A 23,061-nucleotide genomic window follows, 5' to 3' on the forward strand; every position below is an offset into this window, starting at 1 on the left:
ACTGCCAGCCAAGCACCTGCTCTCTGCATACACACACACTCCTTGCATAGCCACACAACATGCTAAGAGCCTGGCCAAGTGCTGCAGCAGAGAGTGTTGCAGAACCCAACTGTGTGTGTCTAGAAAGATGTTAAGCCCTGCCTTCCATACATAAGATGAGGAGGAAACAGAGCCAGTGTGACCTGGACTTTGTCGGTAGTATTTTTGTAGGTGAAAGATAGCAGACCATGGAATAGGATCCAACTCCCCAACTCTGGTTGGGTTGTGATGAGGTGCTGTCTCTCCCACCCTGGTACCTGTGGTCAGCAAAGGTCTCGGAGTTCTCCCGATTGAGGGTTCCTGCAGTGGCAAACATGATGGTGGTGTCGAGGTCAGCAATGATGCCAGAGACAGCACTGGCTGCTGTAATGCAGGCTTGTGTGCCTCGGTTCCCAGCCTGCAGGGCTGCCAGCACGTGGGACACCTGAAGGAAACAGGCAGAGTGACTTGGAGAGCAGGGCAAATACAGGCAGCGTCTACTATACACGTTCCCAGTCACCTCTCCGGGGCAGATTCAAGCTAAGAAGGGAAACAGTCACCATGGGGTGTGACCATCCTTTGTTAGCTTTCGTTTGTTTCTCTTTTGTACTTAACCTATCAGGTTTGGAGACACAGGAGATATAGGACTCTCCTAATTTCCAAATGAGTAAAGTTTGAATAATGGGTAGCAGATTGTTCTATCTTGTTTCCTTCTTTAACTGTTAAACTCATTTTTTACTACCTTGGCAAATACCCATAAGAGAATAAGTTTCCTGAAGGAAAGTAATCTTGGAAAGAAAAAAGCATGCAGACACGTATCAGGCAGTATGAACACAGTATCTGTTTTGCTTTTGTAAACTTGTTTACAAATATTGCAGATTTACCCTTATCAACAAGATTTTGTGATGTTTTGGTCTGTTATTGTTGTGTTCTCTGGACTGACAGGACACTTGTCCACTAGTTCCAGAGATCTACCACCCAACACGAGCTGCTGGCTAGAGATGCAGCAAATACTACAGCTCCCACAAAGGGGCTGATTGAGAGCAGCCTGGGCTGCTGTTCCCGCACCTGGCTCAGAGGTGGTTCGATCCAACATCCTCTCCCTCCACCTGCCTGGCACAACGTTGCCCCTGTGCCCGGCTGCCCGCCGGGCTGCTCACCTTCTCGGAAACCTTGCGCGCACTCTCTATGAGCTCCTTCTTGGTGTAGGCATCGTTGGGGCTGCACTGCAGGGCACCTGCCTTGGTCACCAGAGCAGCACAGCCGTGACCCAGCTCCTGCACCCGCCGCTTGATGTGGGAGCCAATCTGGAAGCAAATGTGTGTATCAGCTCTGGAAGGAACTAGCCCTGGCATCTGTGGTACCCCATGGGAAAAGCTAGCCACTCTGCCCTCAGCTCCAAACAGGACTTCCCAAAATTGCCCCCTCTTTGCCAGTCCTTCCAGGACTGGCAGGACATCTGCTCCTGCCTTGCCAAAAGGAAATGCAGCTTTGCTCCACATTTCCACACATGTTTGCAGGGGAGGTCTGAATACTTCCTCCCCTCACCCCTGATAGGAAGTGTGAGGGCCTCCTGATCTCTGCTCTCGCTCCAGGAAATCCTGCTCTTCCCTACGACATACAGCCGTGCTTTGGCCCATGCTCACAGGGAGACCTCATGGTTTCATGGCTCCTACCTCTTCGTTCTCAGCAGTGAGTGCTGCTGGCTTGGCCTCTTGTGCCAGCTGCCCATAATCATTGGTGAGCTGGTTGGCCAGGATGCCCAACTCATCTGGGCTGGTGGTGGATTTGGTGACCTGCAAGTGGAAGAACAGAAGTCACACGGACCCTATGTTGGGACAGGCAAGCAAGGAAGGTAGTGTCCCCAAGCTGGATGAGACCATGGGCCCACTCCACTCTCTGTTTTCTTCCCCTTTGGAGCAGGGCCATGATCAGCATCACAGTGGCATGCTAGCTGGCCCTGGCACTCACCATCTCCTGCACAGTCACTGCAATGGCTTTGGCTGTCTTGACCATGGTGGTCTGGTAGTCCACAAAGGATCCCTCTGGCTCACCCATTGGCCCCTCATCCAGCTGCAAGAGAAGACCAGAAGGGCTTGGCAACAGCCCCAGCCCACAGACCCTCCCTTGACTGTGCACCACAGAAGGAGACTCTTGTGCCTTTCCCACCACCTGCTTCAACCTGGCCCTCTCTGAAGTCCTCTCACCTGGTTGATAGCCTGGGTGATGGAGTCCACCATACCGCCAACAACACCAGCAGCACTGGCTGCCTCATTCAGTGTGGTGGTCAGGTCCTCCACAGCTTCCTTCATCATCTGCACGGCCTCCTCCAGAGCCTCCTGGGTGTGGGCAGCTTGCTGCAGGGACAAGCCAGAGTGAGAGAAGGCAGCCGCTCCCCAGAGCCTTCCCACCCATGGTGCATGCTGCACACCAAGCCACATTTGCACACATGCATGCACTTTGGCATGTCCTGGGAGCATCTCTTCCCTCTCCTCCAAACAACCTGCTCTCAGGTCTACATACTCCACGTAGCACATGTTCAAGTTTCTCATACTTAGTCCACATGCAGAGAACATGCCCCAAACATGTACCTCCTGCTCACCTTGGGGTTCCCACCAGCCTCCTTTGCGGTGTACAACATCTGTAGGGCAGACTCAGCCAGGGTTTTGGTCTGGTCCAGGAGGTTCATCTGCTGCTGGTGGTTGGGTGTTTTGGAGGCAGCTCCTACAGCTGCCATAATGAGAGGCTCAAAGTACTGAGCCATCTGGGACACCTAGGAAAGAGCAGCATTAGTGTCAGCACTTTCTATCGCAGGTTGGCAACAGCCTCTGCCCCAGTGCGAGCACTTTGGTACAAATTTACCTGCCTAATGAACAGCTCCCCACCCCAGCCCCTCCTGTTACCTTGTGTCCCAGCTGAGAGGCCTCAGCTCGGGCTGCACTGGCCACTGGTTCAATCAGGTTGCTGATCTCTTGAACAGCCGTGATCATCTGGTTGTGCAAAGCCTGGCGTAAAGAGAGCACACAGTGTAAGGCTACAGCAGGGCTGCCGTCGCTGGGCTCTGCTGCGAGATGGGGAGGAAGGACATCTGTCCCAGTTAAGCAACAAGACCAGAGACCTCCAAAGTGCTGGCTTATTGGAAGAATATCTGGCTTCTAGATTTTGGATATAGAGAGTGCTTGACCAGACATCACTTCCTGGGTATGGCACAGCTCAGCACACTGTGACAAGAGCACAGTCCTGCTCCATGCAGCCGCACCAGCCACATAACCACACAAGCCATGCAGGAGTGAAGTGAAACAAAGCTGCTGCACATTGATGGGGACTCAGGACAGGAAGATCTCTTTGAAACTCCATTCAGGGCTATTGGCCTCAGTTTGGGAGGAGAGGTAGTCCCAGGGCTTCAGCAGATGGTGGAGGGTGCTGAGGGGGTCAACTCTCCCAGATGAGAGACGTGCAGCTGGGGGTGGCAAAGCACAGCTCCCCTTTCCAGGGCAGTGCTTGGACCATAGGGGAGAGTTTGAAACACGCCTGCCTTGTCCCATGCTTAGATGGATCCCTGCAACATGAGCACGTGCCAGCAAAGCAACCCTGTGTGAAAGCAGACGAAGCCAGCAGGGACTCTGGGAACACGTGCAGGGTACTGGGCACTTCCCATTTGCAGAGGACAGCCACGCTGAGGCTGGGAAGGCTTTGAAGCAGCATGTTCCCCACTCACCTCCTGGGAAATATCTTCTCGGGGAGCCAGCTGCTGGCTAATGGCAGCAAGGGAAGCCTGGTCCACCTCCCGCATGCATCTGTTCAGGACCTCGATGGCCTCATCACACTCCCTCTGTCCAGGAGCTTTGTCCCTGTGTGACAGATGGATGAGTATCACGCCAAGCATGCCTGGCACCATATCATCTCATCACAGAAAACTTTGCTGGTGCCAGTGAGGGGCAGGACCCTTCTCCTTAGTCTTGCACAACTGAGAACGCAGAGCTATGGCTGAAGAAGCAGAGATGGCCACAAACCCCACTCACCTCATGTTGGTGATCAGCTTCTTGATGGAGTCGGAGACGGTGCGAGAGTGGCCAGCCAGCACCGACCACTGGGGTGGGTCCTTGGGATTGACGGCCAGCGAGCGGGCGGTCTGGATGAGGCCAGCAGAGCTCTCCAGCATGGTCTTGGCAGAAGCCACAATGGGCTCCATGGCTCGGCGGCCCTGCACGGGGAGACAATGGCCCAGTGACCCAGACAGACAGGGAATCCTTGCCCCCTCTCCGGCAGTCCTGCCCCAGGAGCAGCCGTTTAAGCCCAAGGCTCTCCTGGCTCCTCGCAACCCCTCCAGGTACAGGCCCTCTGCTAGGGCTCATCCCAAGCTCAGCAGTGCCTCACGCTGCTGAGTACAGCTCCTCCCCATCCTACAGCAGTTCCCATTCCAGCCTGTCCATCCACTCCTTGCCTCTGTGGGATCTCACCTCGGGACTGATCTGGGCAGGAACGGTGGCAAACTCTGGGTTGGAGGCAAAGGCTGTCAGGTTATCCACAGCCTCTATGAGAGGGGCTGTAGCTGCACGGCACCTCTCCCGGTTCTCCTCGTTGAAAGCACCATCCAGGGCCTGGCACACAGGAGAGACCACGCAATTATCTAGAGCCAACCATGCCCCAATTCCCACCCAGCTGCTGCCTCGCCCCTGCTCACCTCTGTAGGGCTACCAACAGCAACCTTGACAGGGAAACTATACCTTGATAGTCTTCACCAAGTTGGCTGTGCTGTTGGCCACTTCCTTGGCCGACTGGACAAACTGGCGCTTGGCGACGGGGTTGGCAGTGCGGGAGGAGGCCAGCCGGCACGTGTTGCACAGCGCTGAGGTGTGCTTAGCTACGATGGTGGCTGCTGACAGCACCTGTGGAGAAGAGAGAGGCAGGACCTCAGCATCTTCCTGCACCTCCAACTTTCCCCACCAGCACCAAGAAGCTGGTGCCTACCTAGAAGAACCACCAAAGTCCTGCATGCCCTCATAGCCCCTCATTTGGACTGTCACTGTGCTGGCAAAGCTGCCGCTTGTTTCCCAGTAAAGCTGGTGAAGCCTGATGAGACACTAGCCATAAACTCAGCCAGCTCTTTGGACTCGGCTCATCAGTTGGTCTCTCATTCCCTTTCATCAAAGAGAATGTCCCTCGCAATGTCCCATCCCATACTCACCTGGGACTGTGTGCACGCAGGGTCCACGAGGTTCTGGCAGGCCATTTGGATGGCTTGGTTGGCTCTGGCAAACTGAGTGGGGTCTACCAGGCCTTGCTGCCCAGCCTGGCTGTTAGGATCTGAGACACCCACGAGGTAGGCGGCCTGGGAACAGGAAACTGGGTGTGAGAATGTGCCTGCAATGGATAGGGAGTCAGATCCCCAGGGCAGACATGTGGCATGGTGGTCAGCAGCACAGGGAGGTGTTCTTGACCATGAAGCGGTCAAGAAGGCTCTGTGGAAACCGAGGTGTAACACAAGTGGCTGGGGCTGAGCGTATCTCACCTGGGCTGCTGCCTCTGTAAGGCCACAGAGGGCTTTGGAGGCTGCGCTGATGGATTCTCCAAACTCCGGCAGTTTGCTGTTCTTGGCGTTCTGGGAAATGCCAGCCATGGACTCTCCCAGAATCTGCAGGACACACCAACCACCAGACAGGACACCACATATGTTACTGATTACGTGCTCCCAGACTCAGAGTTTACTGTCCTTCACAAACAATTTGTAACATTGAGGAAATGGAATCAGGTGAGAAGAACTCTTCCCTTCTCATCCTTTCCCTCCATCCTTCCCAAACTTCTCCATCCTCACACCCCTCCCAAACCTTTGTCCCCAGACCCACTCCCATCTCAGGGCTCACCTTGGAGTTTTCCATCACACTATCAAGGCAGTTGAAGTAGGACATGTCATTAACGGTCTGAGTGGGGTTCTCCAACAGTTCTTTCACAGTCTGCAGGGACACAAGTGTCAGATTAAGGAGTTCACTGTAGCAAGGTCTGTGCTCTCCAGCTCCCACACCTGGCAGTGCTCTCCTTATACAACTTGGTGTAGTTGCCTCTCTCCCCATCCCAGTGATGGAGGCACCTAATGCCTCCAGCTTCCACCCCACCTCATGCTGACCTAGTCAAGCCTCCACAAAAGAGAATCCCCTGGACACTCAGCCCATCTGTGATGCTTCCTGGTTCTTCTCACCTCCAGCTCCCTCAGAGCGTTGTCACACTCCTTCTGGCCTGGAGCCTGCTGGGTGCACATCGTGATCAGCTGGTTAATGCTGTCAGTCACAGCCCTGCCAAAACAGGGGAGAAGGAACTATGGATTAATGCCAGCTCCATCACCTGGACCCGCTGCTACTGCAAACAGCCTATTGACTTGGCCTGGCTGTAGCAAACAGGTAGAGGCTCTAACTGAGGCACATTCCTACTTCTTCAGGGTCCACCTCTTTTGATAGACCATCACAGAACAGCCAGGTCAGCTTTACTGCAGACAAGTCTCAAGAGAGCTCGACAGCAGGCTGAGTCTCGTGGAGGCAAGCCCCAGACCTAGAGCCTGCCTCCCTCTGCTGCAGGCTCAGACGAAGCCCTTGCCCATCTCTCTTTATGTACAGCAAACAGATCCTCCTACCGTGCAGCAGCTGCTAGCTGATTCTTGAGGTTGGGGGCTGTGGGGTCAGCAGAAAGTGCCTTCGCAGCCAGCAACAGCTTGCTGGAGGACATGGAGATGCTCTTCAAGTTTGACACCACCTGTGCCTGGTCTTCTTTAGTCTGCAAGTAGCCAAGAATAGTCACCTGCAGGTTCTAAAGTCCATGCCCACCCAGCCTCCACCCACGGTCCTCTGGCAGCCTGACCCCAGTCTTTTGTGGTTTCCAGGCTACCCCACTTCCTTAATCCAGCTTGTCTGCCTGCTGTTGTATCCTTGCTACTACCCATTAATACTTGCAGAAACAACCCAAGCTATTCCTTCCCCTGCTACCGCAGCATAGTCTGTCCCCAGACCCCATTTCACCAGGTGCTTTAGCCACGGTCCCTCACAGCAATCCCCTGGCCAGTGACCTCCTGGCTACTCTGCCCATGGTCAAACACCTTCCTGAGCACCCCAAGGCCTCTCATGACTTGTCAGTTCACAATGTGTCATGAACAACAGGCACTTGCTCTCACCGGGGACAGGCTGGCCATCTCCACTCCGGCCTGCAAGAACTCATTGAAGTCTTGTCCAAATTTGCCAGAGGACTTGGCCAGGTCTTGAGGGGTGCCACGCGATGCCTGCACCAACTCGTTGGCAGACTGGTTGAGACCTGCTGCTGCTTGATTCAGCTGGCTCTGCACTTCCTGGAAGCTCTTGTTGCTGGGTGGGAACTGGAGGCAGAGAGAGAGAGAGAGAGATTAGGAGCACTGGAGACACTGGGAAGAAGTCAGAAATGGAGGAAGAAAATCCAGCATCTAGGAGCACACATTGTCCGTGGCCAGAAAACCTCTGAGCAGCTGCCCTCTCCCCAGCAGGAGGGATTTGCAGCAAAAACAAGGAGCTTACCTGCTGCTGCTTGGCCAGACCTGACAAAGCCCAGTGTGCCCTAGATAAGGCTGACACCACTGAGGATGTTAATATGTACCTGAAATCCAAGCCTTCCTGACAGAAAGGCTACTTAGGGACATGCTGGAGAGATGAGCTCCCGCCTCCACCACCAAGCCTTCCCTCGTCCCCCCGGCCTGGCTCAACTCACCGAATCCGCCAGCAGCCTCTTGCTGGCTTCGCCCACCGTGCGGATGGCAGCGTCCACATCCCGCTGCCCGGGCAGGCAGTTCACACAGCGATTCAGGGCCTGGGACACTGCCTTGGCCACCTATGGAGAGCAGGAAAGGCACTGCCACATGCACTGCCACATGCACATCTCCTCCAGCACCGCGGGAGCCTTTCCCAGACCCCAGGCACTGTGGATGACACCAGCCCTGTGTCCTTCCCTGGCTTCGGGGATGTGCCAAGGGTGACGGGGGCTGGTTCTCACCTGGGCCAGACGCTGCTGGCTCTCTGGGTCGCCAGGCTTGGCCACAGCTTTTCGGGCTTCCTCGATGAGGTTGTTTGCTTTATCCATGACGTCGCCAGCACACTCCAGCATGGCACTCTGTGCCTGCGGGTCCGAGGTGTTGGCTGCGATGCCACGGGCAGCCTGGCTGAGGGACCGCAGGGCCTGGGCCACCTCTCGGGCAGCAATTCCTGTGGGGAATTCAGTGACTGAGGCTAAGCAGAAGTAACAAGACCTACAACATGTTCTCCCCCTAGCATGCATCCGTATCTCCCATGTGCTCTGCCTCGTTCAGGCCAAGAGACTGGGCTACCTCCCACCACTTCTGGATCTTTCCTCCTATTCCACTTGGTTTCTCATTTCCACGGAGCTTTCCCTGGCTTCTGTCCTGCTCAGGAACAGCTACCCTTGAGTACAAATGATCTTTACTGAGGGCTGAAATTCACTCCCACACAAAAAGAAGGCCTAGCCCTTGGTTATCTCCCAGTTTAGCCCCAGAGCATAGTACCTGTGTAGTTCTCGTTGCCCTGGGCCACCTCTCCAAGGAGGTGAGCGATAGCAGAGCTGACAGCCTTCGTGCTGTTCCCCAGGTCCTGGGCACACTTCTCCATCTGCAGGATGATCAGCGATCACATATCAAGGGGTTACATCTCCAGCCTCCACCCATGCATTTCTCACTCTCCTTTCTCTGACCTCAGCCACAGCAGCTGCTGCTCTCCAACATGCACCACTGCCTGCTGCTCCTGCTTGCTCCCCCCATCCCACACCCTGCCTGGCCACCCCCTCTCAGAGCCCTCACCGTCTCTCCTGGCAGAGGCTTCAGTTTGCCGTCCCTTGCAGCTGCCTTGGCTTCCTGCAAGTCCCTCTCCAGGCTCTGCACAAGGCCCAGGGCAGAGTCTATTTCCAGAGGCCCACAAGCCTCCTGAGCCTGCAATGGAGAGGTGGAAAAGTGAGTGAGGAACAGCTGAATTCACCCTGGTGTTTTAGAGAACACACCTTGCAACAGGGCCATTCCCATCTCTGTGCTGGCCTCTCATGCTTAGTACAGCCGAGGTCCTGCAGCTGGTCAGGAACTGGTCTCTTACCTTCTGTGCAGCCGTACGGAGCTCAGCGAGAGCAGCAGCCAGGTTCTTGGCACACTGGCTGAGCTGCATAGCAGAGGCCTGGTCCGTAATGGTGGGGACAGTGGCCTTGGCTGCAGCCACCATCTTCCCACCAGGCTGCAAGTCCAAAGGAAAGGTCATGAGAATGGGATAACACACAGCGTGTATTCCTTCCCCTGTCCCTCCCAGTGTCCCAGCCATTCTTCCCGTGACGGCTTCCCAGCACCTTGGCGGGGGCAGGCACCCCAATTTCTAATGGGTGCAAGTGTGGGAGCCCACGGAGGGTGCCCCTCGCAGAGAGAGGATGCAGAGGAGCACAGGTACCTGCAGGAAGTTCTGGCTGGCAGCAATGAGAGCCAGCTGGGCACTGGGGCTGTCCGGCTGCGACTGGCTTCCTCGCACACCTTGTACCAGCATAGGGATCTGATCCGCCACCACCTGCCACCAGAAGGAGAGTCACTGGAGAGGCCCAGCCAGGGGGAGAGGCAAAGCACACACAGCCCCTTCCCAGCGCCGCGCTGGGGCTGCTCTGGGTGCTCTGCCCACTGCCTGCACCTCTCTCAGGCTTTGCCACCCGCACATCTGACTGACAGCGAGTGTGTTGATGCCCAGGTCACTGGTCAAAAAAGCAAAATGCAAACAAACAAAAAAAAAAAGAGTTGGATGTAAGCCTAGTCCTTGCAGAACTGCATTACAAATGTCAGCCCTAGGGCCTGTTCTCCAGCAGCAACTCCTAACCAACTGAGGCTCATCTACTGATACTAAACAATGCTATTACCTCGCTCAAGATGCTGTCTTGTATTAAGTTTTAAGCTTTTAAAGATCTTTTTTATCAGTCCATATCGTAATCCTATAAAAAGATACCCAATTAACACAAAAAGCGTCATCCCCAGTTTGACAAAAATCTTTTTTATCTTAAGCTAAGATTGCCCAGAATTAACATGTTAAAAGATGAGGACATAATGACAGTCTCATGTCAGCTTTTCCATCATTTTTCCCCAGAGGTGAGGGAGGTTTGTAGATGTCAAGGCCAAATGTTTCCTCTCGGAGCAGTGGTGTAACATCTACGCAGTTTTGCAGTTTTTCCAAGAAACAGAACAGTCATTAAAAATGTGTCATTAGCTACTGTTAAGGCAGCATTTGAGGGCTCTAAGCTACAAAAGGCAGAATTTGAGGGCTCTAAGCTACAAGCTGTTTCCTGCGTGCCCAGCCTGCGCACAAGGCCAAGCTGGCTCAGCTGTGCCGCGACGTGGTTGACCAGCGAGAGGATCGGAGCAGGTGGCACAGCCCTGGCCACCGGAACGCGCCGGAGCAGCGAAGGACACTCGGGTCACAGTCTGGGCCTGGCAGCCCAGCGGGGTAGGGCCCACGGGGGCTCCTTACCTTGCAGCTCTGCACCAGCTGCTGCTGGGCCGCCGGGTTCTTGTTGGAGAGCGCTGCGTGCTGCGCGGCCGCGATGGTCTGCGTGGCCGACGCGGCGGCCTGCTTGGCCGCGTGCTGCGATGTGAGGACACGGGTTAGTGGCCAGCAGCACAGGACAGCCCAAAACCCTCGCCCACAAACTCCTCTTGCCACAGAATGGGGACCCAGCTCCCCGCCCCAGCTCCTTCCAAGCTTCTGCTGAGCCTCTGCCTGCAACAATTGGCATCCCAGCATCTTTGATGCAGGGGATTAGTCTGACATCCCAAAGCAATGAAGTTGGCTCAAAGGAAGGGAGGAACCTGGTCAGAGACCAGGAAGGAAGATGACAGAGGAGAGAGCAATAAAGAGGTTTCTGCGGGGAATAGTGCAGACCCTATTTACTTTTATGAAAGCAGCTTCATCACTCCAGAAAGTGCAGAAATCACTGTTTTGTAGGCTGGTCTCACTAGCTAACTGTGCCTGCCCATGTTGTAGTAGCCCAAGCCCAAACTGGGCATCTTACCTCCAGCTTGTGCACAAGCTTTTTCTTAATGGCATTCTGAGCTGCAGCATTCGTTGCCATGCGGAGCCCCTCAGCTGCTTCCCGCAGCCGCTGCTGCTGTTCCTCACTGTCTGGGTGGGCTGCAGCTCCCTGGACAAAGCACAAAACCCATCACACCTTACAGCACCTTCCAGGGCCTTTGTCTCCTGAGAGCAGCTGTTGTGCTCTGTCCTGACAGCCGGCCGTGCCCCCAGCACTTTGACTTCCTACAGTGCCAGAGGTGAGGAAAAGGAGATGCTGAGGTGCTGAAAATCCCCCCTAAGAGCTCAGCAATACAACAGTTAACAACATCCCTCCTTGGGTATTGTCTGTAGCTTCAGAAGAGTGCTACATGTCACTGCACAGGTCCTCAGCTCAGTGCAGGCCCTTACTCTGGAAGACTGGATACAAACCCCATACCTACAGCCTCATTGCTCTCCCAATACCTCGAGCAGAGGAGAAAACCTTGGCCACGAAACTGCACCTGACAGAGACCCACCTCCCCAGGCAGGGGCTGCTGGGCAACTGAGGGCCTCGCACACCAGGTCTGTGCTGCCCCTGACATCAGACCGGGTAACGTGGAGCACTTCATGCTGCCAAAACGGGTGCTCCTCCTGCCAGCAGCTTCTCCCCCTGCTTCTGCCCCTGGTGCAACGAACCTTTGCAGCCTCCACCATCTTGGCGGTGGCGTCAGCCAGGATCTTGGCCGCGCTCAGCAGCTTGCGCGAGTTCTCCAGGTCCGTCTCTCCCTCGGCGTCCGCTTTGATGGCGTTGACCAGGTCGGAGGTTGCCTGGGCCAGAATACGAGCCTGCCGCACCATTTCCCCTGGGAAAGGGAGGAAAGGCAGCCTGTCAGCACTTGCAAAAGTGCCTGCAGTGGCCAATGGCTCCTTCGCACCCCACCCACTGGGGTGGCCAGTGGCACCCTAGCCACAGTGTTGGCTTCCCTTTAAAGATAAAAATCCCCAAACTCCCACCGTCTCTCTAGTATGGAGACAGGAGATGGAGCCACCTTCTCTGGAGGTCTTCACAACCCATCTGGATGCCACCCTGTGCGCGCCATGTACTCTAGGTGTCTCTGCTGGAGCAGGGAGGTTGGACTAGATGATCTCTAGAGGTACCTTCCAACCAGAATCATCCTGTGATTCTGTAACAGAGGCTCTGCATGCACTGCTATGATCCTTAGCAGGCTTGTTGTAGACCCTGCCGCAGCAGGGCTGTGAGCAGCAGGCTGCAGCAAGACACAAACAAGCTCCCCAGTGGGCACACAGCACGATCCTGCTAGAGAGGAGGCTCCGTTTACCTGCACTTCCTCCAGCCCACTCTGCCCTGGTCCCTATGCCCTGCCCCAGGTGCCGTTAGCTGCTCTCACCTGCATCGCCCATGGAGCTGAATATGTTCTCGGTGACGTTCAGGATGGTGTCGGTGGCCTGGTCGTAGCGCCCGATGGGCTGCCCGCCCGTGGCGTGCTGCTTGATGTGCTGCAGCAGGTCGTTGAGCGCCTGCGTGACGGCCGTGGCGGCCACCCCCACCTGCTTCAGGAGCTGCTCATCGCTGGTGGCTGCTTTGGAGGCCTCCACGCAGCCCTCCGCCGACTTGGCCACCAACTTGCCAGCCTCGATGAGCTGCTCCTGGCAAACTGGTGAGCTGATTGTGGGAGCCACAACCTGGAGGAGAGGAGAAGGGCTGGGCAGGGAGCATGACTGGCACTGCAAAGCTCTGCTCTCCACTCAGCAGCAGACAGTCTACAACACATGCAGCTACTAATCCCAACCCCTGCTCTCCGAAGCGGATACCCAGCACTTGGGCACAGTGACAGTTAGTCCAGGCGAGTTTAGCCAGAGGCAGCTGAGCCCTCAGGCCCCAAATCCCCACACTGCAGCTCGAGCCAGCTCGATGGGATGAGGAGCTGCTCCCTATAGGCACACCTATAGCACAGCTTTCCCAGCGTAAACAACCGCCCAGGTCCCTCCCACAGGTAGGAACAGGCTGGAGCTGCCTCCCCTGGGGCGGTGCTTTCTCCCATGCCGGAGCAAGGGTTAGTGCTGCAGCGCCAGGCTGGTTCCCTTACCTTGGTGCAGGCCACCAGCTGGGAGGTGGAGAGGGCGCACTGCGTGGCGGCCGCGATCACCTGCGTCTGCAGCGCCGAGTCCTCCGTTTTCTGAGCCACGTTCTTGGCCTTCAGCACCAGCGCAGCGGCGGCGCTGGCCACGGCCTTGGCCAGCTGCATGAGCATGTCCTGGGGGCGACGGTGAGGGTGAGCGCGGGAGCCGGGATGGGCACCGCGCACCAGCTGCCTCACCCGGCTCTCGTGAAATATTCAGCAGGGAAACGTGAGCTCCAGGGGCCTGTCACCCGCTGCGGGCCAGCCCTGAACACCTGGAGTGGCTGGCGACGCTCTGGTGCCATCCCCGCCGCGAGCAACCTTGGCAGTGACAGCAACGCTGCCTCGAGCTGCAGCCTGCCCCACGGCAGCGCCCGGGCACCGGCCTGGGCACAGACACCTCCCAACGTGCAGCACCAGCCCCAGCGCCCGGGGCTCGGACACTGCCCGCTCCACAGGCAACGAGCTGCAGCCAACCCCTGAGCGCCCTGCAGCAAAGCCCTGCTGCGAGGCACCAGCAGCAGGCTTTGCATCGCAGAAGCACTCGGCTTTGCCAACCTGCAGGCAAAACCAAGCCATGGGTGTCATCACCCAGCGGGCAGCCCTCAACATCACCCTGCAGCACTGCCCTCCTGCAGGGCCCACACTGTGGGCAAGCAGGAGATGCTGCCCCTGCTGCTCAGGTGTATTCTGGGGACGGGGCACATTTCTGACAGGCAAGAGGATCATCCAGTGGGTACAAGTTGAAGCACAGGAAGTCCCATCTGCATGTGAGGAAGAACTTCTTCACTGTGAGGGTGCCAGAGCCCTGGAACAGGCTGCCCAGGGAGGCTGTGGAGTCTCCTTCTCTGGAGGTCTTCAAACCCGCCTGGAAGCCACCCTGTGCCCCGTGCTCTGGGGGTCCCTGCTGGAGCAGGGGATCTAGATGATCCCTAGAGGTCCCTTCCAACCTCAACCGTCCTGTGATTCTGTGATCCGCTCTGTACCTTTGGGCTACATCTTAGTTGTGTTTCTTACAGGCTTTGGGGAGACACAGCAGTGCCCTGCTAGCACAACAGGCACTGAGCAGCACACAGGGGCTACCTCCCAGCAAGGAGGCCTGACCTCACAGCACGACACAGCTCTAGGAGTTGGTGCTGGTGTCTGTGAGCAGCACCCACAAGTGTTTGCCCCACCGGAGCCACTGTTCCACGCTGCACCACGGCCAAGGGCCCTGACACAATGTGCTCTTCACAGCACTGAGCTCCCTGCCTGTTGCTGTGGGTACAATCCCACTGCAAACTGCAGCTAAGCAACTGCCCAGCCCAAATCCTCTTTTCAAGTGCACTCTCACACAGAGCACACCTGCATCCCACTGCAGCCAAACCTCCCAACACCAACCCCAAAATACTTCTTATCATCCCCTCTTTGGGTTTCCACCTGCTTCCCCTCACCTCCTGCAAGCAAAGCCTCTTTCTGTTGCAATCCATCACCAGCCTAGGACAGACACCAGGTTCCAGACCCAACCACAGTTTGGCCAGCACGTGCACCAAGCTCAGGAGTCCCCAGGCCCCAAACCACAGCAACTATCCATGACAGAAAAGAAGCAACCCCAAGAGAAGAGCACAGAGGAGGGAAGTAGATACACTCGGGTCTTGTGGCTGAGTGGCAGGGCGCCTTGCACATGTGCAAATTATGGATCAGTTCCTCAATCTGCCACTTGGCCCTGGTATCATCCACTGGTTGAATGAGAGACTTGGGATGCCGGACCTGCCTCAGGGGTATCTGCAAGGGGTAGAGCAAACTGGAGCTGTTTTCTCAGCCTCTTGTGGGCTGCCTCTGTCCTGGCACTGCTCCATACAGCTCCTGCCCATGGCTTTCTCCTAACTGTGCATGTCTTCTCATCTGCTCCCACCCTGCTGCTAGCTTTTCTGTTCTCTTTGGCTCTCTGTGAAGGAATCTCTGCTCATACCCAACCATGTGGCCATGCTATCAAGACATGTCTGAGTTCTGAAGTCTGTTTTATCCCATACCATGGTTAGATCCTCCTCTCCAGCATGTTCTGTTACCCTCCTTGTGCTGGAACCAGCAACCATAAAAAAACAATCCAGCTGGTTCCAACTCACCAAGAAAGCACGTTCAGGCAGTTCAGCTGCCTGATCTGGCAACTCGACATTACTGAGTGGCACAAGGAAGCAGAAGAGGACCAAGAGGCTGTTGCAAGGAGGGACTAACATGGCAGAGCTCCCTGGAAGAGCGACCCGAGTGCATGAACTTCTCAGAGTCAATCACAAGAAAAGCAGATTTTTGGACAAGTGCCCTTCTCCAAAGAATTCAGCTGATTGGTCCCAGAAGAGCAGCCCTTCCATGAGAGGGGGCAGAAACACCGCGCCATGCCTACAGCCCCATTTTACCGTCTTTGGGTCAGAGGTGGGCAGGATCCAAGCACGCCGGCTTTCTGAGATCTACATGGGAATCCACAAGATAAGAGGCATTATTTAACAGGGCTCTAACTACACACACGGGAAATGGCCTGTCCCTTCCCCTGGCGAAGTCACCACGCACAGGCCAAGCTGTAGCATGGACAGCTCCTGCTGGAACAGGTCCTGAAGGAACGATCCCATGCCAAGGCAGATGGTTTTATTGGGCACGTGTCTCTGGGTCAATGAGAGCCTCTGCACTCACCTGGAACCGTGGATCAGTGTCACTTTCCCCGATCTGCTGCAGCAGTTCCCCGCTCGTCTGGCCCACGAGGCCGGCGGCTTGCAGAAGATTCTGGCGGGGCTGCAAGGAACGAGGCAAAAAAATCACTCAGGCTGTAAGCCAGGCTCACCCCACTGCTCCCCTTTGCTTCTGTCCACCCTGCCTCAACCCACACGTCCCTCCAAGGCGCCTCCTCAGCCCCACACGCCCCTCCTGCTGCCCTCGCACCTCGGCGCTGGCCGGCTGGGCGGTTTTCAGCAGGTCCGAGACGGCGCTCGCCAGGTTCTTGGCTGCCTGCAGCAGCTGCCGGCCGTTGCCTCCCTCGTCCTCCATGAGCGCGGCCAGCAGCTTCACACCCTTGGACATCTCCGTCAGGTTAGAAGATATGGTGGTGACAGCACAGCCCACGGCTGTGTAGTCTGTATCTGCTGGATCTCCTGCAGAGGGGGAGAAGAGGAACAGTGGAGTATGGACATGTTCCAGTGACGCTCCAGGAGTTCTCCGGAGCCTGTACCTGATGGGATTCACCTTGTGGGGAGAGGAGAAAGAAACCCCTCCAGCTCCAAGGCCTCGAGCACGGACACATTAGTCCTGAGGCTGGCTTGGATACCTCCAGAGCTCATAACATGGAGAAAGAGAGCTTAAGCATGGCCACGGGTACGCCAGAGACAACACTTGTGGTTCAGAGAGTCAAGACAGAGAAAGGAATGGGAAAGGCCTGGGTACAGACAGGGATACTGAGGGGTCTCAAGGCAGCAGGGGCATGTCTGGTTCTACAGGTACACTGGCAGCAATCTGGGTTTAGTTAGCCCTGGCTCGGCCAGGCTGGCTCTGTCAAGACCCTGAGGGAGGATCCTGAGGCAAGACCCCATCTTGCCTCCAGCCAAAGACCAGAGGAGATCAAGCCTTTCCCACAGACAGGGCTTCCAAACAGCCCCACCTTGCACCTACCTGCAGTCAGGTTGACCACCGAGGCTGTGCCAGCAGTGATAGCATCCACTTGAGAATGGATCTCATGCTTTGACTCATCCATCTTGTTTTTTCGCCAGGCTTTGGAGGCCTGAAAGGAGGAGAGTGGGATCAGCCCTGCCTGTGTTTGGGTGCACATGTGCACGTGCTCACATAGTGGGATGCAGGAGAGAGCAGACAAGAAAGAAGCAAGCAAAGAAGAACTGTTACCATCCAAGACTCCTCACCCTCTTCTAAAGCCAAAAGTATAGAGAGAAGCAGGAAAACTATCAGAGAGACCAAACATCCTTTCTGCTCCTGCCCCTAGAGTTGGAAACAACTTGACCTCTTAGTGGGAGGAAGAAATTCCAGAAATTACTGAAACCCTCTCCTGAGACAACAGCCGGTCACAATCAGCATAATCAGCAAACAAACCCTTTCCAAAGAGGATCCCCCAGCCCAGATAAGCCAGGATCCCTGTTCAGCAGCCACTCACAGCATCCTGCCCGAGAGGTGGCAAGGTCTCAAAGTCGTCCAGCGTGGCCTGGGCAGCGTGCACAGCCTGCATGCTCGAGTTGATGGTGCCAGTCAGGGCCTGCTGGGCTGAAGTCTGTAACACAAGGACACACCGAGGTACGGTGGAGGCTCAAAGTCCGAGATCAAATACCCAGTTTATTTGCCCAGGCGCAGAACAGTGGGAAGAGGCTGTCGAGGAAAGGGCTTTAAGTGGGTAGCTCTGCAAAAAGAGGGGGCAGCCACAAACGTGGGGTCTCCCTCTGCACCTCCCCCCTGTAAATGCCCCGTGGCACTGCAGCAAGGGCACTGCCAAGGGCAAGTGGTGCTGAATCCTGTAGCTCATGTGCTGTCTGCAGCAAACAAAGCAGCGTTTTGCAAGGCTTTTAAGCAAATCCTGCTGTGTCCGGGGACAGGGAAAATAGGCTGCTTCTTGGCCCTTCTCAAATGTGCTTGTGGCTGCAGAGAAGGATGCAGGGAAGGACACCAAGTCCAGGGATCTGCTGCAAACCAGAGCATCACTGCAGCTGGCTGGGACAGCAGCTAAGAGCCACACTCAGCCTGAGGACTGGAAGGAACAGCTCTGTGACTGCAGGTCAGGGCAAAGCACCAGGGTGGAGACCCCTGGATAGATCTCCCATACAGAACTGCAGCATCTGGGGCTCCTGGAGAATCTCAGAACAGGATGGAGATAAAGTCTGCAGATTGGGTGTGGGTGGACACTAACTCAGCAAGGTTAGCAAGCCCACGGCACCAACCAGAGCCCCTGCTCTTCAGGGCAGGCTAATGCCTGGCTAGATGGCACCAGTTCAATGGCCAAATCAAGGGTTTTTTTGTCCTGCAGGGCACAGGGAGACCTTACCAGGGGAGGCATGTGCCCTCGGTGCATCTGGCCGCTGGTGACCTGCAGCTGGGCCTGTGGCATTGTGCCCACTTGGAAGTTCTCTGGTCCTCCGGCCCCTGTCCGCATGATGGCTGGCAGGGCCACTGAACCCAGCTCTGCTTTGCCCACACGGTTGAACTGCTGCTGCAAGACAGTGGACCTGCCAAGAAAAAAAATACTAGCTACAGCTGGGAGCATTTGGGAGGTATTTCTACAGAAAATTAGGGATCCCTCCCTGGGTCAGCACCTTATCTGCCACCCACAACTTCACGGACAAGGCCAAGCCCTTAGTGTAAAAGGATCTCCATGGCCCTGGCCACAACTTTCCTGGGAAAACTGAAACTGAAGGACAAGCAGCTCTCCCTGCAGACAGTGCAGCAGGTTTGGCTGAACCATTTAACTTCTGTTTAGTATCTACCTTGCTCTGGACTTACTTCTTAGGGGACACGGAGTCTTCGAGCATGGTGGACTCCTCATCCCCCTCCAGGCCAAAGTGGTCTTTGCTCTTTTTCTGTGGAGGAAAGAGAAAATATATCACTCAGCTACACCTCCCAGGCTCCCCCATTTCTAGCAGCCCGAATAGGGTGCTTTGCCAGGCCCACGGGCTCCCCTTGCCCCTGTATGTGCCTGTCTCCAGCCTCTCCCAGCAAGGCTGTGGGCCAGCAGCTCTCCAGCTGGAGCTGCAGCTTGCACCTCATTCAGGTGAGGAGCTGGTTACAGGCACTTGGCTTCCCCTCCAAACCCCCACAGGTACCTACCTTCTTCAGGATGATGTCAATGTAACCAGCAATCAGCTGGGCAATCTGTTCCCCTTCTGTTGTCTGCACCGAGTAGTAACCATCCTGGTAATCTCCAAAATCCTGCAACGGGATCACAGCGGGTAGCACCAGAGCAGGGCACAGGCTGCCATCCTGAGCCCCTCTGGTATGTGCTAAGCGCCCAGGACTGGTTTCTGGGCCAGAAGTGCCAGGTGGCTCTGCTCCTCCACAGCTCCCTGTGCTCCATGACTGGGAGAGGCAGCTGGAGCATGGCAAGGGGGTCCCACAGAAGGGAAATTATTCGTGACAGAGGCTTGCACGACAGTGCCTGAGGCTGTTCTGCAGCCAACACACACGAGGTCAGAGGGGGCTGGTGGCAGGAGTGCTGCCAGAGCAGAGGGACAAGGGAACAGGAATGGGGCAGCCCCCTACCAGGGTGAAGCTCTTGGGTGAGGCTGCCCAGCGCTTGATGTTGGTCAGGCTCCACTCCTGGATCACTTCCTTGGTTTTCTCATCCACGCGCATCACGCACTCCTTGGTGATCCCCAGCAGCCGCGGCACCAGCTTGTTCTTCCCCTTCATCTTCTCCTGTGTGCCGTGACAAAAGGGTTACAGGCTGCCCCGGGGCTCACCCTCAGTACTGCCCTGCCAAGACTTCAGCTCTCCAGAGCCTAAGTGTGGAGGCAAAGCTCGCTGGGGTCTCGCTTGTAGGAAGTGCTGTTTGGGCAGGAATATCTGTGACGTGGTCTTGAAATGAGAAAAACCATCAACCAAGTGAGAGGGGAGCACACAGGGAAAGTCAAAAAGTACAGGCATAAAGTGGGGACACTAGGAAAGCTGGAAAAAGGATGGGAATTAGGTGGACTGAGGTGAAATAAGTAGATGGAACATGAAAGATGGAGGAGGCTGAGGAAAGGCTGGAAAGAAGGTAGGTGGGCTGGCCAGGCAGGGCAGCTGGGGCTCAGGGAGCTGCTGTTTTACCTTGACCAGGAAGAAGGAGACCCCATAGGTCTTCAGGGAACGGGCAAGTTTCACATAGCGAACTTTGGCCTCAATCTCACTCATGTTCCCACAGTTCTTGTGAGCCTGAAATAACAAAGGGAGAACATCACAGCAGCTATGCGGTCCCCTGGCTGTTTGCCAATGCTGTCACCACCACCTTGTTAGAGCCTTTCCGGGCTCTCCCCTCTCTGACTGACACCCCTGCCCTGTTAGCACCCTCTTTCCCACTACAGTTACAACATTCCTCTGACCCCCTCACACCTCAGGAGCTGCCACATCTACCCACTCCAACTTCACACTCTTATCTCCCATCTATCAAGCTGCTACCTGCTCTCCTGTTCAGGTTTGGAGGTGCAACCTCCAGGGACAAGACAAGCCCAAAATCTCTGGTGAGGAGGAATGAAAAACCTAGGTCTTAAGACAGCAATTGCACATACCATAAAGATCTTACGCTCCCCTTTCTGCTTGATGTATTCCTTGGGCAGGAAATCCTTGAGTCTGCAAAGAGACAAAAGTGACTGTTACCAGCAGAGCCCTGAAACCACTTGTTTTTGCCAAAGCCACTTGTCTTTCCCTATGCATAGGTTCAACAGTCTTGGACTAACCTCTGTCAGGACATGGGCTGAGAGTTTTGGGGAACAGGAAGGATGTGGGAGAGGCTGCTGCAACAAGAGAAATTCAGCACCTTAAAAGAGCCTCCTTTTTGAAACCACCTCTCCACGTTCCAGGCTGCTGATGCTACAGGGGACTGCAACTTAAAGGCTCACAAGTTGAGAGCAGCCCTACTAAGAGGTGCACAGAAGTGTCCGGTCCTCCACCAAGATGGGAGAAAAACAGTCTTAGCAGATCATATTCTGTGCTCAGAAGCACAGCTGGCCTTAATGTCCATTCAGCCCCAGGAGCTGTCATGCAGAGAGCAGGGTGGAGGCACCAAGGACGCAGCCTCTTGTGCAGCATTAAGCTACACTGTAGGGCTGGGCTGCCCACAAGGTTGGAGTGGTTCCATGTCCTAGGGTACTGCTGCGGTGCGAGAGGGAGAGGGATGAGGTCTGGCACCCTTCACATTTGGTGTTGACCTCCACGCTCTGGCACGAGGTGCACGAGGAGGCAGCGCTGCCAGGAGGAGGGGGGTTCACAGCCCCGAGGGAGCACCAATGTGAGAGCTCCAGCGGGGTGTGGAGCTGTCCAAGTCGCCTCTGGACAGGGAGCAGGGGCTCCCCAGGACACTCACTCCAAGAAGCCTGGTTTGTGCTTCTGTTCGTTGTGTGGCCCAAATTGGATCTGGCACTGGTAACCAGCAAAGTCGCAGGCTTTGTCAAACGAGACGGGGTGGGAACCATTGAGGATGTCATCGCGAGCCTGTGTGGGAAAAGAAGACACAGACGTGGGCTGGGCACAGCCAGCCCTGCCACACAGCCCAGCAACTGCCCCGGCTCCCTTTTAGGCTGGGCGGGACTGCCACAGAGCGAGGCTCACGGCTGCCCTGCAGCTGGGACACCCCGCAGCAGGACACTGCATGAAAAGTGATCGCTTCTCACGGACTGGAGCAGAGATGTGGAGCAACCCCTCAGAAACAGCCTGTCTGGTGTCTAGAAGCTTTGCTGCTGTATAGAAAAGGAATGGTGCTGACAAGGCAGCACCCTCGCCCCCAGGGAGAGCAAGACTAGTCAGCAATCCTGTGCTAAGAACAGCAGCAGAACTTCAGGCCTAGGGATAGGATGGTTCCTGTCACACACAGGAATTGTGGGACGTCCTTGGAAATTTTAGAGCTGAGCAGGAGGCAGAGCTGGGATTGCAATTGTTGGCTTTCACCCAGGAAATCTCTTCCAGGTGACAACCGAGCACCCTGAAGTGATCCTCTAGGCTGTTCCCGGCCAAGAACCTCAGCCATCAGCTGTGATAAGGGGCTGGCACGGGGCAACGCAGCAAGGTGCTGCTGGCGTGGTGACAACAGCCAAGTACCTGCACGTAGAGCAGGTTGAGCTGCACGGGATCTCGCGAGTCCACGTTCTGGTCCGAGTAGAAGAACTTGCGGCGCAGCAGCAACGTCTCACTGTCGTCGATGCCCTGCTCGCGCAGGGTCCGGCCGTGGTCCAGCCAGTTCACTGAAGGCAACGGCAGAACGTGAGCAGGGATGGACACCCTCATGGGGCTGGGCTCGGCCCGAGCTGTGGGATCGAGCGGGACTGCTCCCACAGGCCAAGAGGCTGAAGCTGTTCTGGTGAACTCTCCCACAACAAGTGCAGGGAGTGCAGGCACTTGTGCCCCTGCAGCAACCCTGGTGCTCAGGTCTTCACCTTGCAGGAGACACAGCTCCCACTCCCACCCGCCAAGCTCCCAGCCTCGCTGCTCCTCATGCAGGCTCACGCCATCCCAAGCACTTGCAGGCACATACACTCGTCATCCGTGTGCAGCTTCTGCTTGAGCTTCTCCATTTTCTTCTCGTCTCGCAGCAGGGTCTTGTCCTTCTTCAGGGTGCCGGTGACCTCCTCTTTCTTCTCTTCCATGATCTCCCGAACAAGCGAGTACTCATCGTAGTTGGTGATGCCTGCAGAAACATGGGAGGCTGAGCTCAGCAGAGTCCTGCTGCCAAGCACTGGGCCTGGTGCAAGCTGCAGGGGCTGCCCCTCCCTGGCTTTAAATACTTGTTGGACACAGGCGCGTGCTGCAACCAGGCCGTTCACCACAGAGCTGGCACTGCTCCCCCTTCCCTGCCATGCCTTGGCCACCTGCCATGACCCTCCCAAGAGACACAGTCCTCTCTTGCCACCTCCCTTCCTCCCCCACGTCTCTACACCCTCCTCCTACCAATGCGGGCACATATGGTCATGAGCATGTCCGTGACGGTTTTGGAGTCGTCAACCATGACTGTTTTCACTGTCCCATCCAGCATACGGATCTTCAGAGGCCGCTGCTTCTTTTTGTACTCCATGGTGTCCTACGGGCAGAGCAGAGCACAGCTCTCAACGACCACCTACCAGCACCACACTAGGGCACCCGCAGCCCTGCCACTCCATTTCCAGCATAGTCTTGAGGGGGACAAGTAATAGCTGTGCTCAGGGTGCTGGGCTGCCTGGGCCACTACA

General features: G+C 56.1%; 1 protein-coding gene across 1 annotated transcript in view; it reads right to left on the reverse strand.

Annotated features, from left to right (window-relative positions):
• TLN1 (talin 1) overlaps window positions 1–23,061 on the reverse strand; it is a 38,577-nt gene that overhangs the window by 10,382 nt on the left and 5,134 nt on the right. The window contains exons 3-44 of the mRNA XM_026044992.1: window positions 22,784–22,913; window positions 22,371–22,523; window positions 21,938–22,080; window positions 21,207–21,334; window positions 20,413–20,473; window positions 19,955–20,059; window positions 19,406–19,561; window positions 18,974–19,075; window positions 18,650–18,726; window positions 18,195–18,375; window positions 17,316–17,429; window positions 16,823–16,931; window positions 16,100–16,308; window positions 15,854–15,952; window positions 13,157–13,324; window positions 12,458–12,752; window positions 11,745–11,911; window positions 11,068–11,196; window positions 10,527–10,640; window positions 9,468–9,581; window positions 9,126–9,260; window positions 8,840–8,968; window positions 8,549–8,651; window positions 8,023–8,231; window positions 7,741–7,860; window positions 7,178–7,375; window positions 6,644–6,783; window positions 6,215–6,308; window positions 5,883–5,972; window positions 5,531–5,653; window positions 5,207–5,350; window positions 4,746–4,907; window positions 4,479–4,619; window positions 4,041–4,222; window positions 3,737–3,869; window positions 2,922–3,023; window positions 2,621–2,791; window positions 2,226–2,375; window positions 1,990–2,091; window positions 1,695–1,814; window positions 1,179–1,325; window positions 297–463 (exon numbers count right to left, since the gene is read on the reverse strand). Coding sequence (XP_025900777.1) covers window positions 297–463; window positions 1,179–1,325; window positions 1,695–1,814; window positions 1,990–2,091; window positions 2,226–2,375; window positions 2,621–2,791; window positions 2,922–3,023; window positions 3,737–3,869; window positions 4,041–4,222; window positions 4,479–4,619; window positions 4,746–4,907; window positions 5,207–5,350; window positions 5,531–5,653; window positions 5,883–5,972; window positions 6,215–6,308; window positions 6,644–6,783; window positions 7,178–7,375; window positions 7,741–7,860; window positions 8,023–8,231; window positions 8,549–8,651; window positions 8,840–8,968; window positions 9,126–9,260; window positions 9,468–9,581; window positions 10,527–10,640; window positions 11,068–11,196; window positions 11,745–11,911; window positions 12,458–12,752; window positions 13,157–13,324; window positions 15,854–15,952; window positions 16,100–16,308; window positions 16,823–16,931; window positions 17,316–17,429; window positions 18,195–18,375; window positions 18,650–18,726; window positions 18,974–19,075; window positions 19,406–19,561; window positions 19,955–20,059; window positions 20,413–20,473; window positions 21,207–21,334; window positions 21,938–22,080; window positions 22,371–22,523; window positions 22,784–22,913 — 5,816 coding nt within the window. The remainder of the gene's footprint in view (window positions 1–296; window positions 464–1,178; window positions 1,326–1,694; window positions 1,815–1,989; window positions 2,092–2,225; window positions 2,376–2,620; window positions 2,792–2,921; window positions 3,024–3,736; window positions 3,870–4,040; window positions 4,223–4,478; window positions 4,620–4,745; window positions 4,908–5,206; window positions 5,351–5,530; window positions 5,654–5,882; window positions 5,973–6,214; window positions 6,309–6,643; window positions 6,784–7,177; window positions 7,376–7,740; window positions 7,861–8,022; window positions 8,232–8,548; window positions 8,652–8,839; window positions 8,969–9,125; window positions 9,261–9,467; window positions 9,582–10,526; window positions 10,641–11,067; window positions 11,197–11,744; window positions 11,912–12,457; window positions 12,753–13,156; window positions 13,325–15,853; window positions 15,953–16,099; window positions 16,309–16,822; window positions 16,932–17,315; window positions 17,430–18,194; window positions 18,376–18,649; window positions 18,727–18,973; window positions 19,076–19,405; window positions 19,562–19,954; window positions 20,060–20,412; window positions 20,474–21,206; window positions 21,335–21,937; window positions 22,081–22,370; window positions 22,524–22,783; window positions 22,914–23,061) is intronic.

This window comes from Nothoprocta perdicaria, unplaced genomic scaffold (genome assembly GCF_003342845.1).
Source record: "Nothoprocta perdicaria isolate Ctin4 unplaced genomic scaffold, notPer1 scaffold_393, whole genome shotgun sequence".
In the NCBI taxonomy this organism is placed as follows: domain Eukaryota; kingdom Metazoa; phylum Chordata; class Aves; order Tinamiformes; family Tinamidae; genus Nothoprocta; species Nothoprocta perdicaria.